At 42.0% G+C, this 20,605-nt stretch overlaps 1 protein-coding gene across 14 annotated transcripts in view; it reads left to right on the top strand.

Moving 5' to 3' along the window:
- Positions 1-5,223: 5,223 nt before the first annotated feature.
- The window catches only part of Chn1 (chimerin 1), a 167,095-nt gene continuing 151,713 nt past the window's right edge, over positions 5,224-20,605 (top strand). For 6 of the 14 annotated variants that reach the window (XM_087654786.1, XM_087654763.1, XM_087654784.1 and 3 more), the window contains exons 1-2: positions 5,494-5,570; positions 13,879-14,036. Coding sequence is in view for 4 of the 14 variants with exons in the window: in XM_087654772.1 (XP_087510898.1) it covers positions 14,030-14,036 (7 nt within the window). In the remaining 10 variants the exon portion in view is untranslated. 14 annotated transcript variants of the gene reach the window in all.

The raw sequence follows: 20,605 nt of genomic DNA, 5'->3' as shown, positions 1-20,605 counted from the left end.
TAATTCATTATCTCTCAAGACAAGCCTGATCCCTCCAGATGCCTTCTCAGATCTGAATAATCTTGGGTTCTTTTGCCAGAATTTTGTACATCAATGGTGCATTTGTTGAACGAATGAGAGACGGATGTGTGAATTTAAGTCTGTTCATTGGGACCTCAGAAAAATCTGTTCGCAAATGTCTGGGAAAGTCCTAGACAACGGGACACCAAGGAGCTTTGTGAAAACTCTGTCATAGGAACAGATCTGTCTTGAACCAGACTGTGATTTTAATCATGGAAACTCACAATATCCCTTTCAGCTTCTACTAACTAGAAATTTAACTTTTACCCAGGGATCATAGGCATTGTGCTGATTTATAATTCCCAATGTAATCACCTTAAATAACTCACTCTCACTGTGGACACCCACATTAGCCAGAAAAACCATGGCCATGTTAGGGAGATTTGATTTGTAGCCAAATCCGATTATATACTCTCGAGCAAACCTGGCAGAAATCCAACTGCTCCAGTTAAATAGACATTTAGCCACACTGTGCATTAGATATGCCTGGTAACCTCAGAAAAATACACTTGAATAGCAATGTTGGCTTCACATACTATAATATGATTGTAGGATAGAACAAAAACTTACTGGCAGCCAAATCATTGTGCTTTTGTCCAACATGTATTTGAAAATATACTTGATTGTGAGTCTATAAAAAAAAATCCCAGGAGATCTGTTATACTACTTACCAGAAAATAAGTATTATTTCAAAAACATTTATTTAAAACCAAATTAAAAGTGGACCTTCCTCCTTCTTGTTCCCTCTCCTAACTCCTCCATCCACTGGTCATTTTGATACAAACTGTTACACTTTTTAAAGACCTGTGCCTCTTAGAACATTCTAACCTTGGTTGTATAGTAATCCCCAGGGTTCTATCACCCACTGGACTGCGATTTCCTCTTCTTACTGAGTAAGAAGAAAGTCATTATCCTGGGTTATTCTCATTTTGAATTTCCCTTCTTGTTGCTGCCCCTCCTTCCCAAACACAGAGCTGCCCAAGTGCTGATTGGTTTGCTCAACTTGGAAGGCCTTAGTGCCTCCTCAGTGACACACCACAAGAAGCCAGATGACCTTTTAGCATAATTTTGATGAGAGTAAGCATTGTGTAGCAAAATCTTGGCTTCAAGTCTTACGATTTCTTATATACTTTTCTTGGATGGAGTTTCAGAGACCATTTCTAAGGCACAATATTACCCCAGAGGAGACAATTTAGGCACCCTCTTGGGGTCAATAGAACAAAATCAATTCTCCTGAACACTAATTTAAATTATTTAAGTGTAATGGCCAATTTTATAGTTTGTGATGTGTTTTTCTCCGTCTAGTTTTACGATTTGAATTCTTATGTTCAAGCTATGTGCTGTCTTAGTTACTTTTGCATGAATAAAGCTTTGTCCTTTCAAAATGCTTCTTTAAAGTCACAAAATGCCACCGACATCAGGTAGCATTCACTGAGAAACCCTGAGAAGGAACAACCCCATCCTGATTAAGAGTTTAAGGAACACATTAAGAACAGTGAAACAAACTCACCTCTCATTCACACAATGGAAACAAAGCTGTGAACGAGGAACAGAACTGCCACATATGGTGACAGTGTTAACACTTGTGTAAATAATGCTAACCTTTGTAATTGCTGTGCTGAGGGAGAGAAAAATGCTTCTATCAAACGCACAGAAATAAAATGCACAATTTTCCTCCTTTAACAGCAAACTTCTGCGCTATTTTGGGAACTGTGTTAATATGGCTGGTATTCCAGTGTTTAAAGCTGTGTTGACACCACCAAGTGCTATAATTTTAACTTGTTATTGTGAGACAGAAGCTGCCTCATTGATTTCTGTTTCATTCAAAACTGAATGTTTACCGATGGAGATGAAGCTAAATGAGCAAGAAAAAGAAAGAAGAAGACCTAAAATACTCTAACTAAGCCATTAGTTCGTGGTGTGAAAAGGATTTTAAAGGATTGTCTAAGTTCTGTTTACTCAACAAGATTTAGATAGAAGTGAGAAACTGTTTTAGCAAATTTAAAATAGGTTTCTCAGCATCCATTCAATTTTAATGCTGCTGAAACTGAAAAAGATTCCTTTACGAACTAAAGCAACACTGTTGTGTAACCTGCTATGAATGAGAGAGTTGGTGCTCTAAGAAGTGTGACTTCTTGGTTACATTGAGCGTTACATTAGGAACACTCCTCTGAATATGTTAAGTATTCAAACATCTCCCAGGTTATCCACAATCCACTTAAAGACTTTAAAGATCACTGTGGCAGACACAACTGAGAAGGATGTTACACTGTTTCTTCCTCCCATTTTATGAATGAGGGAAAGAGGGACAGAGAGTCAAGGTCTGTTTGAAACAGAACAGCTATTTAGTAGCACCGTAAACACATCTGGCTTCTGCTTTCCTGCTAAGCCAAAGTCAAATTTTTGAATGAAGTGTGTGTGCTTTGAAAAGTAAATTCATTCTAAAGGGCCAAAGTCACCACCCGTAATAATCACTTCTGGGTAGTTAACGCCCTTCCTCACATTGAATCTGAAGTAGGAGGCTATTGCTTTATTTCCAGTTAATCGTCAAAGAGGCAGAGCTATTTCTTAATGGCTAGGGTAACACTGGAAGCACCAGTACTACTTATAAGACAGAACACTTAGTGTGGAAAGCATTTTGTTAGAGAAGTACGTGGGAAAAACATAATTTGCAAGAGCTAGATGTTCTGAGAAGATGCCAACACTCACCTTATATCATGTTTTTCAAATAGTCTCTTAAAAACAGCTGTCTGTGTTGTGTGTGTGTGTGTGGTTTTTTTTTTTTTTTTTTTTGGTTCTTTTTTTCCGGAGCTGGGGACCGAACCCAGGGCCTTGTGCTTCCTAGGTAAGCGATCTACCACTGAGCTAAATCCCCAGCCCCGTTGAGTGTGTTTTTGCCAAGGTATGGTATAGACAAGAGGAAGGCCATGGGAAGGTCTCCACTAAAGTCTAAGCTGGGTCCATTACTGGACTCTGCTCTGTCTGGTGGCTGTTAGTAAAAAGTGAAATGTTGGTCTGGTAACCAGAGCCTGGCTATACAACGGGTGAGTCAGAGCAGAGGGTACTAGGTTCCCACTTACTGATCCTCAGGGTAACTCCTCAGCAGGCAGAGAAAACTCCAGCAAACTGAACTCTAACACCCAAAGGCTTGATGCTCTGGTGCCTCTCATTAAATTGAACTAGGACAATAGACACCTTTCCGTTCATAACCTCCATGAACATACACAGTCCTGAAGAGAGGTGCTTGTGAATAAAGACTCTGGGCAGGATGTAACCTCCTGAACTTGAAGTTGATCTGCAAATGTAAAACTGTTGTGGACAAAGAATCCACCTTGCTTCTAACAGTAAGCAGATTTTTCTTTTTAAATTCAAACCAAACATGCTCTAAAGGGTTGGGGGATGGGGGAGGAAGGAGGTTGTCTGGGAGAACAGCAGAGACCTAAGCTTCTCCTGTTAGTTGTCACTAAATAGGCACACACACTTGGGGGGAAATCCTTATTTTCTTTTTTCTTTAAATCTGTTTAAAAGTCAATGAAAGATTCTTTTTAAAAATTATGAAAGGCAAACCCTTTTTGAGATGAAAAAGGATAGTTAGTGGAAGACCCGGGATCCCAGAATAATCTTTCTTAAATTGTGCAAAAAAATTTTTTGGTGTGCTTATGTGCACCTTTTTTTATGAGGGAGGGTATTATTTCCACTAGATCCTCAAAGACACTAGGTGATGGAAAAAGGGGAAGGCCAGAGGTTGAGACAATGAGGTCTCTAGATACTGATTTATCTGGTTGCAGACAGGATCAGCAGAGATCTTACTATGGCTAAAATCTGTCCCTCAAAGCCTTCTTGATTTATCTTGATGAAAAAAGGGAGGGGCGAATAAAATCAAACGGAGTTTATTCACAATAAGGATGTAAAATATTGGTGATTTCAAGAAATACTTTTTATACCAGTAGCTAATGAAAACCTATTTTAGGTAAGATCAGGTGCTGAGACATTTGTCCATTCACGCTGATTATTTTTAATATTTCTTTCTTTTTTGATTTAACTGGCTTGAAACAAAAGGCTTGGCTCCTCCTTCCAACCGGCTTTTTTTTTTTTTTTTCTTTTTCTTTTCTGATGCTTGAGTATGCTGTGAAATGATGATGGATTAGCTGCATTTCTATTTGAGGTAGTAATTATCATTTTATAAGGATTTGATTCCTGAGATATATTAATAGAAGCTATTTATCTAACACAATAACTAGTTGAAATTCAGAGAAAAGAGGAAAAATGACACCAGGAAACCCGAGGAGCTTGTAAAACAAGAGGTGCACACAGGAGAAAATGAGGACCTAAGATTAAACACCCAACTACTAACAAACCCTAAACAGAGAAAGTAGGAGGGACTATTTTAAATAGAGCAAAGGTAGCAACGAGAAATAAAGTGAAAATGATGAAAACATCACAGTTGAGCCTTTCCAAAAAACAAAAAACAAGCAAAAAAAAAAAAAAACCCGAAAAACTCAAGGCGTTGGATGGCCTCTTACTAATTAAGGTGAAGACAAGGCGAGGAGAAAACACTAGGGCTAGGGACGGTGCCTGTGATTATCAGACAAAACCCAAAAGCTCGGGGGAACGATCTTTTGTGGCAGAGACTCGCCAGGCAGCGAGGAATGCTGATCTTTCCTCAGACAAAATCCACAAGGTTTAACGTAAAAAGGACAAGAGTGGGTTTAAGCACCTGCCTTCTAACAGTTATTTTAGATAATTTTTGACGCTTCTTAATCACTCGTTTCCGGGTATACTGATCGGAAACAAGAGGGGCTCCTCCATCCCAAGGGAAGGTTAGCAGCATCCACAGGCAGGGACCGCTTGCGGTTAACCCTGAGGGCGCGGGCAGGAGCCCCTATCCTCAGACGAACCCTGGTCCTCAGGAGACCCCGCCTGCCCGCGAGCCCGAGCATCCTCCTCCCTGCTCTCTCATCCCATTCAAGAAAAATCCTGGGATTTCAGGAGCTGCACCCGCTTAGCCTCCCGGACGCCGCCGCCGCCGCCGCCGCCTCGGGGGTGTGCGTGTTGGGGTTGGGGGGGCCGCGCCTCATTAGACGCCGCGGATGGGGCGCGTCCCCGCCGGTCGCGCGAGCCTGTTGCCATGGTAATGCTCGCCCGGCCGCCCGAGGGGCCGGCGGGAATGCGGCGCGCTCTGGCAAGATGGCGTCCGCGAGGTCGCGGGGTGCGCGGTGAGCGCCGGCCGCCGTCGCTCCGCCCGGCCGGTCGCGCTTCAGGTCGGCCCGCCCGCGCGCGCCCCGCGGGCCCATGGCGGCGACAGGTGCGGGCGCGCGGCGGCTTGCCGGGCTGCCGCGGGCCGGGCGCGCCCCTCGCTAACGCGCGCGTAACTTTTCCTCGCCGCGGCCCCCCGCGGCCTCCGCGCCACGCCCCCCGGGCCGCCGCCCCGCCGAGGTGCCGTCTGCCGGCCGCCGCGGGAGCTAGGAGCGCCGGGAGGCGCGGCTCCACCATGGCCCTGACCCTGTTCGGTGAGTGCATTCCCCGGCTCCCCGCCGCGGGTGGGCCGCGCCCCGGAGCGGCGTGCGGGGCTAGCGGGGCGCGGGGCGGGCCGGCCGCCTTGTCGGGGCTCCTGGAGCGCGGCCCCGCGCGCCGCTCCCATTGTCTCCTCTCAGGCAGGGCCAATGGGCGTGAGCTCCGGGGCCAATCCTAGGGTCGAGGTGAACCCTCCGTGCCTCTCTCACATGCCAACTTGAGAGGGAAGTTGGCTAGTTGTTTGCAAACCAATTTTCCCCAAGGCGGTAAATAAAGAAAAAAGTTTATTATTATTATTATTTTGAACAAAATGCGAGAGCATCCCCAGCCTCTCAAGAATTGCCCCGTCCATGTGTTGATTCCTGTTAGATTGTTGGGCATTTGGGGGGGGGCGACTTGGTACATTGTATTGGAAATGAGAATAATATGTGAACTTAATTTGATATTGGTTAAAATTGAAAATGTATACTCCGAGGAAAGAGGACAGAAGAAAGTTGGCTACTGGAAGGTAACTGATCCAGCAGCATAATTTTGAGTTTGGCTGGGAAATGTTATTTTGTGGATGTAGTTATTTAACACTGTTGTTTCAATGGCTAAGACAGTTTGCAATGACAATGGGTTGGGAAAAAGCACTGAAAAGGTACATTGTTTTCTTTTACAAAAACAGACCTTGGTACATCATTTCAAGAGAACTCAGTATGTCAGAACTTAGGTTTGTAAAGAATTCAGTTTTTCAAAGTAGCGAGGTACGATGATGTATTAGCGACAACCACGAGCACATTTCTCACAAGTTATTCAGCATATCCAATTTCCAGTTACGTTTTAATTATGTCATCTGACCAGGCACAGTTATGTTGTCACATACCATAAATGCTTTTTGTTGTAAATACCTCAAATGAATTCAGCTGCTGGCATGTTACTTCTGTTTCTTCTTTTCCTGAAAAATAATATCTTTACCTTACCTTGTATTTAATCTGCACTATTTAGTGGAAATGGGGACTTTTTGTATAAAGGTTACAAATGATAGAAGGCTTAGCTGATGTTTTCTTCAGAAGCAATGGCTGTAGCTGGTTAGCAACTGTTGCAGCTAATGCACAGCAGTAAGATTTCCAAAGGAAATCCTCAGACTTTATCCCAACAGTTGATCTGTCCTAGTTTCTAATGAGATATTCTGCATTTTTTAAGGATTTCTTTTTTTTTTTTTGGTTCTTTTTTTCGGAGCTGGGGACCGAACCCAGGGCCTTGCGCTTCCTAGGTAAGCGCTCTACCACTGAGCTAAATCCCCAGCCCTTTTTTTAAGGATTTCAAAAGTAAATTGTACTCATCTAGTATTTTCTAGAACATTGACATTCCTGATAACTAAGGCAGTTAAACTGGGGAAGCAATACTCTTTTAAAAGGATTCCTAGCTTGTTAAGCCTTTACCTAGGTGGAAATAGTAAAAGAAAGAGTGTGGAATTCTACCCGCGTGGAAAACTGCTCCCATCCCTCAGCAGGAATGACTTGGTTTCTGTGTTCTGATATGTGCTGTGGGAGAGAGTTCAGTTTACCTGAATGCACTCTGCTACACTGTGAATGTAGCATACCTCTGAACAGAAGTAGGGGTGGGTTAGAGAGAGGGGGTGGGGCGGGGACTGAGAGAAACTGAGAGACTCTTACTCTGTAGCCTAGGTTTGCCTAGAATTTACTCAGTAGCCCATGGGCTAGGATTATAAGGCTGAGCCACCACACCCACTTTTTTTTTGTAGCGATGGAGCAGCAGCTGTTTTTAACAGTGCCTGTTGCAGACCAGGCCAGTCTCCTGTGTGGGCTGTCTGTTTGCTAAATGTAGATGCTTTTGTCCATGTCCAGGGTGAAAGGGAATTTAAAGGGACACTCAGTGATTCTCTTGGGTGCATACTGAAGTTTGAGAGATACTGAATTACAGGTAAATACTAGGGGTTGGATCTAGTTGGTTCAGTTCACAAAAACATTTTTTGCATATGTGAAGAGAAGTATCCAAGAGTTAGAGAAGGACTTCTTGTCTTTAGTTCAGTCTTCTTGGAGGAGAGAGGGGAAGTGCCATGCCTTCTCTCATGCTATGCCCTAGCCTATTTTTCTTTTCTTTCTTTTTTTTTTTCCTGTTTTTGTTTTGTTTTTGAGACAAGGCCTTGAACTCAGCCATCCTCCTGCCTTAGCCTCTTGAATGCTGAGACTCCAGTTGAGTTCATCTTGGTGACCAACTGAGAGGAGAGTGGTATGGGTCTGTGAGATGGTGATGAAGATGTGGGGATGAGGAACCAAGTTAGATGAGTGTGCTCTGTCAGTCTCAGGGCAGAGCTCGTCAGTTGGGACCTTCGACTTCCCAGAACAACCACTGCTGCCTGTCTTAAGGATCTTGGACTGTACTCCAAGAGTGTAGTCCAGTTTTCAACTTGTGTTGTAAATTTTCATTCACACTTTTTGTTGATGTATGTAATATTTGTATTGGTAATTACTAGAACTTAATTTAGAAGCTCTTATTTAGTGTTTTTGTGTGTATATGTATACCTATTTTTTAAAAGATTTATCATTTATTTTATGTATATGAATACACTGTAGCTGTCTTCAGACACACTAGATGAGGGCATCAGGTCTCATTACAAATGGTTGTGAGCCACCATGTGGTTGCTGGGAATTGGACTCAGGACCTCTGGAAGAGCGATCAGCGTTCTTAACCACTGAGCCATCTCTCCAGCCCCATGTACACCTACTTTTGAGTATGCAGTTCATGTGTGTTTGTATGTGTGTATGCACATATTCGTGTGTATGTGTTTATGTGAAGGTCAGAGGTCAACCTCAGGTGTCATTCCTTGGGAAACATCCTCTGTGATTATGTATTTGTACCACTGTGCATTTAAAACCTCAGTGTAGTTCCTCAGGTTCCTTTTACTTTTTGTTTAAGCAGGGTCTTTCATGAGCTGGAACTTTGCCCGAGTTGGCCAGCAGCTCGAGCCATCTGTCTATTTCTGCTTTCCCCATGGGATTTGAGGGTCTGAATTCAGGATAAACATGAAGACCTGACTCCTGAGAGACAAGAGCTTTACCTAATGAACCATCTCTCAGCTCTACCTTTCAGTGTGTGTGTGTGTGTGTGTGTGTGTGTGTGTGTGTGTGGTATTTGTGTTTGCATGTAACCTCCTGTTCATTCACATGTGGCAGTCAGAGGGTGTCTTCCTTAATCTCTTTCCAATGTATATTCTAAGGCAGTCTCTCACTGAACCTGGAGCTCACTGTTTCAGTTAGAGTGACACACAACCTCCACCGTACCCCAGTTCTTCCTAGTGCTGGGACTACAGGTGTGTGTTGTTACACAGCCTTTTCATGGGTGCTGGGGATCCAAACTCAGATCCTTATACTTGTCCTACAAGCACTTTATCCATTTTTTCTCACGTTACCACTTTCCCCAGCTCCCTATCTTTAATTTTGAGACAGAGTCTCTCACTGGGATTCTGGGTTTGCTATGTAGGCTGAACTGGCTAGCCAGAAAGCCAGTGTCACTAGCCTCCATTCTTGACTTTTTGATGTGGATGCAGGGGATTGAAATCAGGTTCTTATTCTTTTGGAACAGGCACTTTACCTACTGTCTCCAACCCTAAAGTTTCACTTCCATTTTTTATTTTTTGTTTTTGTTTGTTTTGGCTTTTCTTTTTGAGACAGGGTTTCTTTGTGTAGCCCTGGCTATCCTGGAACTAGCTCTGTAGACCAGACTGGCCTTAAACTCAGAGAATTTTCTACTTCTGTCCCCCAAGTGCTAGGATTAAAAGAGTGTGTCACCATGCCCATCACTTTCATTTTTAAAACTCATATATACATTGAAAATGTTTATTTTGAAAATTCATAGATTCGAAACTTTCTCTTAACCTTCCAAATGAATCCATGTTTCAGTATCAGTCTTGATACATTTTATTTTATTTTGAAATTAAATTTGCTTACGTATAGGAGAGGAAGGCAAGAGGGTCGTGTTAGGGTGCCTGTGTGGAGGTCAGAGGACCCCTTTTGGAACTTGGTTCTCCCTTTCAACCATGAGTCCTGGGGTTTGAACTCCTGTCAAGAGGCTTGGCAGTTAATACAGCTGAGTAGCTGTTTTACTGGTGCAAAGTTAGGTTTTGTTTTCTTTTATATTTGGGGTTGAACCTAAGACCTCTCTCTTGTGCTAGGCAAACATTCTTCAACTGAGTCACATCTCCAGCGAGACACAGTTTTTAAAATCTGAAAGTCAAATATGTTTCTGCAGACTCACCCTACTGGCTTTGCTCGTTTGATCTACAAACCTATTGCTACAGTGTGCAGGATGTGGTGCCTTCTTTGTTACTGTCTTTCTTAGGACTCTAGTGCATAGCTGAAGTTCACTCACCCTGCTCTGTAGTCAGTAATGTGCACCTTGGACAGTTTGCTAGAATCTACCATAGGGAAGTGCTTATTTCCTAGTAATCACTCAGATAATAGGAAAGTCTGAGATCATCTGATATAGACCTTTTTGCTGCTGTGCATGACTGCATGTTGTGTCAGGCCACATCTGTAAAGCCATAGTTGGCAGAACTGGGTGAATTACCATGCTATCAGGTCATCCTTTGGCAGGAAAATCATCATTTATAGCTTAAGGGACTGTGGTTTTTACCAGGCCAGTGATGAGTCTGGGAGCTCAATACAGTTCCCTACCCAACTGAACCTTGAACAGTGCTTGTCTCTAGGAACTGGATAGTTGGTGATAGGACTGCTTCACCTCCATTCTTCACCAACATTATAATCCTAAGTCACCTGTAAAGTACTTTCTTACCATCTGTGAAGGTTTGAAGGAGACTGGCCCCCAGAAGCTCATATACATGCACGCATGCACATGAATGAATGAATACCTGCTTAGTTGGTGAAACTATTTGGGAAGGATTTGAAGGAGTGGCCTTGTTGGAGGTGTGGTATCACTGGGGGCAGGATTTGAAATTTTAAGACTTGTACCATTCTCAACGTGTTCTCTTGTAGTTGTGAATTAAGATGTAAGGTCTCAGCTGTTCCTACTACCATACCTTTGCTCTGTCATCACAAACCCTAACCCTCCGAAAGTGTAATTTTAAATTACCCCCCCCTTCCTCTCTCTGTGTGTATGTGCTTTGTTTTTCAAGAGAGGGTTTCTATACCTTGGTCGTGGTGTCTTACAACATCAGTAGAAAAGTCCTTAGATAGAAACTGGTACCAGGGAATGGGCTATTACCAAGTCAGGCCTGGCCCTGCCGTTTATTAGTGGGATGTGGAAGACTTTGGCTAAGAAATTGAGTGAACACTCTAAGTGGATCTTAGTGGTCTGGAAAGACAGTAGTGCAGATAGCAATGTGGACCACAGAAGCCCAGCTTGAGGTTTCAGGGGAGAACAATATTAGTGACTGGGCTAGAAAACATTCTTGTTATATTTTGGCAATGAATGTGGCTGCTTTCTGCCCTTGTCCTGTGTCTGCCTGAGGCTAAATTGAAAAGTGTTTGATTAATTTCCTTGCTGGGGGAGATTTCAAGACAGCCAACTACGGACAGCACCACATGGTTGTTAGTAATCACTATTATGCAGGTTTACCTAAAAATGAGCAGGCTGGGCAAAAAGAAATACAAACTGTAGTTTGAGGAGAAAATCACACCATGAAATTTATGGAATCCAAAGCTAGAAGAGATGAGAAGATTAAAGAAAGGCCTGATCTAGGGGATTGGGGATTTAGCTCAGTGGTAGAGCAAGCAAGGCCCTGGGTTCGGTCCCCAGCTCTGAAAAAAAAGGAAAAAAAAAAAAAAGGAAAAAAAAAGAAAAGGAAAAAAAAAAAAAAAAAAAAAGAAAGGCCTGATCTGAAATGGAACAGAGGGAGTGATGACCTCAGGGCAAGACCCTGTGGAGTTAAGCTTCTAGAGGAATTTCCTGCTCCTAAAAAACAATGGAGAAAAGCTTTTGCAAATGTGATTCAGGAGAGCTGCTGGAACCAGGGATATGGCAGGGAGTCCCAGCATGGAGGTCCAGAGAGGCCCTGTTTATGAAGTCTTCAAACAAAGCCCAGATAATGTTGGAGACACCAAGATGTTGAAGATGTCAGAGCCCTGGGATCTCTTCTGAGGAGAGCTTCAAACAGAGTGTGGAACCAGTCCATGAGAAAGAAGTGTTTTAGTAAATGTAGAAGGGCAGGGCCATTTGAGCTCTTTGGTATCAGACATGGAGCTATAACAGTGGTAAAACTGTTGGGTTGTGACTCCTTTGGAGGTCAAATGGCCCTTTCACAGGGGTCATGTATCACATGTATCATATATCACATGTATCATACACATATATTCATAACAGTAGTAAAATTGTAGTTATGAAGTAGCAACAAAAATAATTTGATGGTTGGGAGTCACCACAATATGAGGAACTGTATTAAAGGGTGACAGCATTGAGGAGATTGAGAACCACTGAACTATAGGATTTGGAGTTTGCCTTGCTAGTTTTTGATCTTGCTTTGGTTCAGTATTTTCTTCCTATGCCCTGATTCCTCTGTTTTGAGGTGGTAAAATGTATTCTGTTCCATTGTTCCATAATTTGCTGTTTAATTTTACAGGGCCTACAGTTAAGATATTGCTTTTAGTCTGAGAACACTTTTAAAAATTGTTGAGACTGAAAGAGATGGTAGGGATCTTGAGAGTTGGACAGAATGAATTTTACGTAGTCTGACTACAAACCTGTCGGGGATAGGCTGTGGGATGTGGTGGTTTGAATGAGAATGGCTCCCATAGGCTCAGATATTTGCAGGCTTGGTTTCCAGTTGATGGAACTGTTTTGGGAAGGATTCGGAGGTATGGCTTTTTTGAGGAAGTGGGTCACTGGGGTCCCAAATTAAACAAATGAAAATGACATGGTGTTTTGTCATAGTAATAGAAAAGTTACTAAGTTACTATTTCTCAGTCCTTTACCACAGAAAACTTTCATTGTCTTAGTTTGTGTAGCATTTGTCACTGTCCTGACACTGCTCTGTAGAAGTCCTTCCAAGAAGTTGAATAGGAATGGGGTGTGTGTGTGTGGGGGGGGGGTGCATGATGTACTTAGCAACTTTTGACTGTCCTGAAGTTAAAGGACAGGCTAGCTGAGTGCTTTCAGTATGATCTCTGTGACCAAAAGCTAATTTTGAAGAAACTTTCACTTACTTTACTGTCTGCTGACACTTCTTAGATGTACATGTTTTATGCGTGAGTGTTCTGTCTGCATGTATATGTGTGCATGCCTGGTGCCTGTGGATGTCAAGAGAAGGCAGCTGAACCATTTGATCTGAGGTTGTAGATGGTTGTGAGCTGCCTAGTAGATGAGGGGAACTGAGTCTGGGTTCTCGGTAAGAACACTGAGCACACTTAACTCTGAACTCTCTCTTATTCGGTTTTCAAATTTGTCTTTTAACCTGGTATAATGTAAAAGAGTGAAAAAAATCATATTGCTAACTGGGCAGTGGTGGCTCACGCCTTTAATCCCAGTACCCTGGAGGCAGAGTGCTCTTAATTTGAGGCTACTCTGGTCTACAGAGCTCGTTCTAGGACAGTCAGGGCTATACAGAGAAATCCTGTCTTGGAAAACTGGAACAAAAATGATAGTTCATAGTAGTTACAATTGATGTTGGCCATCTGTGCAATATGTAAAGGAATATTGATGACACACCTCTGCTCCTTCAGGTTACCCTTTTATAACTAGCTCAGCCTTTGGAGATGTGTCCCAGTTAACAAAAAGTTAAGATTTGTTGTTAAGGAAAAAATGTTTTAACTTTTTTACATCTATTTTTGTAGTTTCTGCCTTAACATTACTCTTTCCACATAGACATTTATTTTCTCTGTTGTTCTCTGTGTGAAAATTTAGTGGCATCAGAGGCATACATCAGACTGTGCATTTTCTTAGGGTCTGCAGATCTGATTCATACATAAAAGAGAGGAAGCAGCTAGGAGTCATGGTGTACTCTTGTAATCCCAGGACATGAGAGTCTGAGGCAGGAAGATTACCAGGAGCTCTAGGCTAGTCTAGATTACTTGGTGAACCCTGTTTCACAAAGGAAGGCCCAAATTATTTGTCTTTTAATTTTGAGCTCCAAAAGTTACTTCTATATTTTAGACCGATTTAAAGCAGTTAAAAGAAATATGGTAGAAAAATAGTTTTGATCTATACATATATACATATGTACATACATACACGTGTGTGTGTGTGTGTGTGTGTGTGTGTGTGTGTGTGTGTGTGTGTGTGTGTGGTGTAAGGTTATTGTCCAGAAGAGATGGCATAAGCAAAATAATTGTTGATCTCTTTAACCAGGTTGGTGCAATGTGGGATTGCGCTCTGCTGTTGCCCTCCTCTTGAGACGTCTGAGTGAAAGAGGACCTGGCTGGGCTGAGCTGCTGCAGCTTTTCTCAGTCTCTCTACACCGGTCTCCTGCGTGGGACTGAGGGTGCTGTTTGAATCTCACATGCGGGGTCAGCACCTTTAGCAACTTTATCCACCACAGCATGTAACAAAACCACCGAACTGTCTGTGTAAAACCGCAAGTCTCTCATTCTTAGAAATTATATCTGTAACCTGCCTGTCTGCCTTTCTTCCTTCCTTCCTTCCTTCCTTCCTTCCTTCCTTCCTTCCTTTCTTTCTTTCTTTCTTTCTTTCTTTCTTTCTTTCTTTCTTTCTTTCTTAAAGTGCTTGTTTTTGAGCTAACCTTTTTCTTCAGTCTAAGTGCTGGGATTACAGACATCCAGATGGTTAATTTTTATTAGTTGACAAAAATCTTTTTTTTTCTTTTTGTTTGTTTGTTTGTTTGTTTTTCAAGACAGAGTTTTTCTGTGTTTAGTCCTGGTTATCCTGGAACTCCTTCTGTAGACCAGGCTGGCATTAAACTGACAGAGATTGGGGTTGGGGATTTAGCTCAGTGGTATAGCGCTTGCCTAGCAAGCTCAAGGCCCTGGGTTCGGTCCCAGCTCCAGGAAAAAAAAAAAACAAAAAAAACAAAAAAAACAAAAAAAACTGACAGAGATCCACTTGTCTCTGCCTCCTGAGTTTTGGGTTTAAAGGAATGCACCACTTTTTTCCGTCCATCTGTCCGTCTTCCATCCTTCCTTCCTTCCTTCCTTCCTTCCTTCCTTCCTCCCTTCCTCCCTCCCTCCCTCCCTCCCACCCTCCCTCCCTCCCTCCCTTCCTTCCTTTTTTTGGTTGGTTGATGTAAATCTTATTCTTTATTTTATTTGTGTCATTAAGTGTGTGTTCCTAAGCTTCATGTGCACACTGTAGCACACATGTGCAGGTCAGAATCAGTTCTCACCTTCTACCATGTGTTTTCGGGGCTCAAACTCTGGTCCTCAGTCTTGGTGGCAAATGACCTTACCTGCCAAGCCATCTTGCTGGGTTAATTGTTACTCTTAAATGAGAGAAAGATAGGGAGGAAATAGCAGGACAGGGCGACCATATTAAACATTGAAAAACCGGGGCTGGGGATTTAGCTCAGTGGTAGAGCGCTTACCTAGGAAGCGCAAGGCCCTGGGTTCGGTCCCCAGCTCCGAAAAAAAAAAAAAAAAAAAAAAAAAGAGCTAAACATTGAAAAACCATGTTTATAAAACCATATCTGACAAAGTTATAATTTACATTCATCCTTTGACTTTCTGTTACAAAAGCAGTTACTTCTTTACACCCTAAAAACACACTGTAGCAACACTCCCAAGGGTTGAATGTTAAATAGGATGTGAAGTAGATTTCAGTAAAGTTCTGATTAGTAAAAGACTGAGTTTAAAAACATAAACTGTGAAATGAAAGGAAAATTTACACACACACACACACACACACACACACACACACACACACACACACACGTCAGACAGTCTTGTGTAGCTCAGGCCCATCTCAAACCATGCAGTCAGTTCTCAGGTGTCTGACTTCTGTCTCTCAGGCAGTGGGATTACAGGTGTGTGGATGTCTCTTCACTGTAAAACACACTGCAGTAGCATTAGGATGGCTTTATATCCAAGGACCTCGAAGAAAATTTCTCATTTGTGGATCATTTTTTCCTTTCCCCAAAGAACAGAAATACCCTGTGTGTTTTGAGTGGTTGTTTTAAGTTGAGAAGAGGGTGGCTTCTTGAGAGTTAAGGTGTCCGCTGTGATTTGTGGAGCAGAGACAGTGAGTCAGAGCAAGGGCCTGGTGTGGCTCTCAGCCACCTCATTGTTCTGCAGCTGATCTCAGAGGTGCTCCTCTCTCTCTCCGGACATCACCTTTCACTTTTAGATTGCAAATATCTCTTGATGTGAGGCAGGACTACAGAGGATGCAGTCCATGAACTATCATAACTAGAATAGATTTTTCTGAACACAGACTTGACATTTGGAAAACTGAATGGGTCCCTTAGGCTCTGTTAGCAGCTACACGCCTTCCTGCTGTCCTGTTTCTCACGTCAGTACTCAGCCTTCAGCCTGGACCACATGTCCCACGTTCCTTCTGTTCCTGCCTTTGATGCATACCTTGTGCCCGGCTGCATAACAGCTGTGAAATTAGTTTTGTAGAGGTGACTTTAGGATTGTAGTGACTTGGTTAGGTGGGAAGGACAACAGGTGAGTGCTGTAAATGTCTAAGGGCTATGCTTGGTTGAGAGTTTCTTCTGTACGACAAAAAACTATGGCATGACAGTAAAGCTGAGGTGTGATGTTTGTATTCTACCTGTGGAGAATACATGTTAATTCCGCATGTAGCTTGACATATTTTCATTTATAGTCCAAGGATCTTGTCAGGGTAAGACAGAAGACAGGGCAAGTATGAAGGAACTGCATTGTAAGAGAAAAGAAAGCAGTTTCATTAAGAGGGTAAGGCATTACTAAGAAGGGTTTATGGAATGTGGTGTAAGAAATGAAACTGTACTGAAGATGACAGCATATGAGGTTGGGGAGGGATAGGCTGTATATTGAGATAAGGAAGTCAGCACAGGATTCTGATTGAGTAGCTCCAGGGCTAGAAGGTGTATACTTCTGTTCTCCAGTTTGTTTGCTTATCCATTTGATGAATATTTATAGGGGCCTAATATGTGCCAGGCAAGTCTCAGTTTCTGCTTTATTTCTTGTTCATGTTTACAGTAGGGGAAATAGATAACAGAAAAATATATATAATACGCCAAGTGTTGGGGCTGTCGGAAGAGTGCAGCGGAGTGAGTGGGTCAGCTGCTCTGCCTGGGCAGTCAGAGAAGGCTGCAGCAGCAGATGGCAGACAGGCAGCAAACCAGATAGTGTCCACAACCAGGAGGTGTTTCTGAATAAATTGGCATATTTAGAGAATAATGCCTATTTCATTAAACTGTTGTTCATTTTCATTTTAGCAGTACAAAGGAATTGCACATAAATTAACTTGTTTGTTCATGTTTTACCTTCACAGTAGGGAACAGAATCAAACTGAATAGAAATTGCTTATCAAAATGGCTGACTCAAGTTTTCAGAGCTCTAAAAGTAAAAAGAGTACAATTTCTTGTCATAGTAAGTATTTGGGTTCCGTGCCTGTTAGTTTTCATATCACTTTTACTATATGTGTTTAAACATTTATATTTCATGTATATTTAGGCTTTCATTTTTGTTGTTTTTTAATACCTCTTGTTTGTCCAGTAAGAACTTGAGGTGACTCACAAGACGTAGCACAGGAAGATAGGAGCAGTTTGTGGGGAGCTCGCTTCCTATGCTTTGAGTCAGTAGTTCCTTTTTCTTCCCTGAATTGGTTTCCTACTACTTATGATCATGGTCTGCTTTCCATGTAATACAGGCTCCCCTTAATTTTGGTACTCTTGCAGTGGTCATAAATGATCAACGTTCCCCCATTACAGTTCTGGGGGTACAAAAAAATTGAAAAGAGTGAAGCAGGGAATGGGAATTTTGGGGACATGAAAAGCCTCTTATTTTGGGTTTGGTTGACGTCTCTCACTAAAGACTGAGAACTTAGCACAATTCACAGCATTTGCAAAGGCTGCTGGCATAAAGACACTCCCTTTTCTAGAGACATATTTTTGAGTAGGAATATTAACATTTTCCTTTCCAGCTATTGACCTTCAGAAACCCCATTAACATTAAAGACATGTGGCAGCCTTCTTGTGCAATCATTGTGACCTATCATTTATCTGTTTGTAATCCCGAGTCACCCTATAATCTCATTAATCATAAAAGAGAGAAAAGGGAGAAAAATCCTAATAACCCTTTGAGATATAACTTGAGAGCCACCAAAATTGTGTGTATAGACATTGCTAAGACACTTACTCATGGCTCTCCTGAGAAAAGTCCACATCCTCACTCTTGCGTGTACTTTTTTTTTTCCTTCTCGTGAGTGACTTTCTGTTAACCTTCATTCTTAACTCTGTGTTAAAAAATATCTCATTTTAGGTCTGGAGAGATGGTTCAGCAGTTAAGAGAACTGACTGCTCTTCCAGAAGTCCAGAGTTCAATTCCAAGCAACCCATTATATGACCCACAACCATTAGGTGTACATGCAATTAGAGGACCCATACACATAAAATAAATAAATCATTTTTTAAAGTCTCATTTTAATAAACTCCCACCTTTGCTTCGTGCTGTCTGGTCCTGATACTATTTTCTGTGGTGAACTCCAGGATCTGGCTTTACCTAAGTGGAGGTTCTTGAAGAGCAAGGGGCTGGCTCCTCAGCTGTGGGTACAGTTTGCAAAGAGCACCCGCCATAGCTACTTACCCTTTCCTCATTCTTTGTCTCTTCCCAGCACAGCATGTGGAACAGTTAAGGATGGGTTGTTTGTAAGTGCGGTTCACTCTTAGTGGACAGGGAGGTTAAAGCAAGCATTCTAAGGCTTACGAGGACGTAAGAAAGATACTTGAGATGATCTCGCCAATGTCAGTACTATTACAGTAGTGGAGAAGAAAGGTTTTATATCCTATATTCTAACAACACATAACCAAGAAACATGTGCAGTGGAAGTAGGAGGGTAGTGACCAGGGAGGATACATCCAGGCTAGGAGGGTATCCTACAGAGTTCTTGTTGAGTGTTGGTCTGGAACTGCTATATATTCAAATGCTAAGTACTGGCCCCAAGATCTGGTTGCAGTCCTGACTAGCAGATTCTCATGTACACCAGTGATGTCGTATCAACTTTGCTCACCAATCTTCTCCGACTGATTAAATAAAAGTGGCTATAGCCAAGTCCTATTAAAAAGATCAGTAGGACTGTGTCTTGATTATTTGGGGGACTTCAACTTAAAACAACTAATTCAGTTCATTCAGCATCATAGACTGTTCCAGTCCGGACTTCATTTAAACCTATATTTTCACAGCATATAGAGACTTGACAACAATTGTTACAGCTAGCTTGCTTGCTTTCTTTCTCTCTTTCTTTCTTTCTTTCTTTCTTTCTTTCTTTCTTTCTTTCTTTCTTTTCTTTTCTTTTCTTTTCTTTCTTTTTTTTCGGAGCTGGGGACTGAACCCAGGGCCTTGCGCTTGCTAGGCAAGTGCTCTACCACTGAGCTAAATCCCCAACCCCACAGCTAGCTTTCTTAAGACTAACCATTTTTCTAATCTTCTTGGACCCCCACAAAAGAAAACTACACTCTAAAATCAGCAGGAAGCAATTTTAAGCAAACAATGTCCCATTCTCTTAAGGCAGGGAGGGTAGGTTTTGGTTGTTCTATTAGGTGATGGATGTTGTCATTCTAAAGGGATTGCTTACAAGTTACTAAATAGTCTTGATTTAAAAAACAAAAACCAAAGTATAGGAAGCTAGACTCAAGGATTTCTGTTTTTCTTTTCTCTATCCTTTCTTCCTCGGGTAAAGGCAAAGGGGTTGAGAAGGAAAAGGGAGATACAGAAATAATACAGGAAGAATAGGAACAAGAGTAGATTATTGAATCTACTCTTAAACCAAAGAATATTTTATAGCCAATAATCTTACATTGGTATAAATCTTTGTATATTGTTACATATTAAGGTCATATTTTGTTACATTGGTATAGATATTTGTATAAACATACTATGTATACATTGTCTTTTTTTTTAAGTTTTTTAAGTGTTTATGAGTGTTATATCTGCTTGTACACCTACATGCCAGAAGAGGGCATTGAATCCCATTATAGATGGTTGTGAGCCACCATGTGGTTGCTGGGACTTGAACTCAGGACCTCTGGAAGAACAGAGAGTGCTCTTAACTGGCAAGCCATCTCTCAAGCTCTCTATACATGTTTTCCACTCTTATTTTGGGTCCTGTACCTAAATGATTCTTTTTTTTTTCTTTTTTTTTGGGAACTGGGGACTGAACCCAGGGCCTTGCGCTTGCTAGGCAAGCGCTCTACCACTGAGCTAAATCCCCAATCCTAGATGATTCTTAGTGTAATATGAAGTTCTAGTCTCTTTTAAAGCTGCTAGTACAAGCTGTTTAGGATGATTAAGTAATCTGAGCTAATAGTCAATCAAACTCATGACCATGGTAGATACTAGACTAGTTTATCACAAAATATGCTTCCTAAAATCAGGTAGTAAATAGCTAAAACCCATCAATTCACGTATATTGTAGATAAATAGATGGTCTCCAAAACCTTGGAGATACACAGAGTATGGCATTTAAAGACGTTTTAACAATTGAAACCTTTTTTAGACAGTGAGACAGGTCTGCTCCTGGCAGCACCTCCATTCCCCCTTCGAAGAAGATGATTAATATCAGATAACCTCCTTATGGAGTTTGCTTCAAACATGGCAACCTACCACGGGGTAAAATCTGCCCTTGCTTCAACTGCAGACAGAATTGTGTCCAAAATGGACAAACATGGATACAAGGAAGTCAACTGTCAAGCTTTGTAAGGCAAGGTAGGATAGCACTTCATAATTCCTGTTCCAAATAAAGTCTGTCAGATATACTGGGTTAGAAGGCTGAAGATTGGCTGTTCCCTCAGTTTCTGCTCCATCTTTGCCCCAGCACATCCTGTAGGTCTAAGGTTTTGTGGTTGGGTTGGTATTCCCATTCCTCCATTGGAAGTCTGGCCTAGTTATAGGATATGACCATCATTTTGTGATTTTTAACT

Source organism: Rattus norvegicus, chromosome 3 (genome assembly GCF_021556685.1).
Source record: "Rattus norvegicus strain SHRSP/BbbUtx chromosome 3, alternate assembly SHRSP_T2T, whole genome shotgun sequence".
Lineage (NCBI taxonomy): Eukaryota > Metazoa > Chordata > Mammalia > Rodentia > Muridae > Rattus > Rattus norvegicus.
The sequence above is the reverse complement of the archived record's forward strand: the minus strand, read 5'-3'. Positions and strand labels throughout refer to the sequence as shown.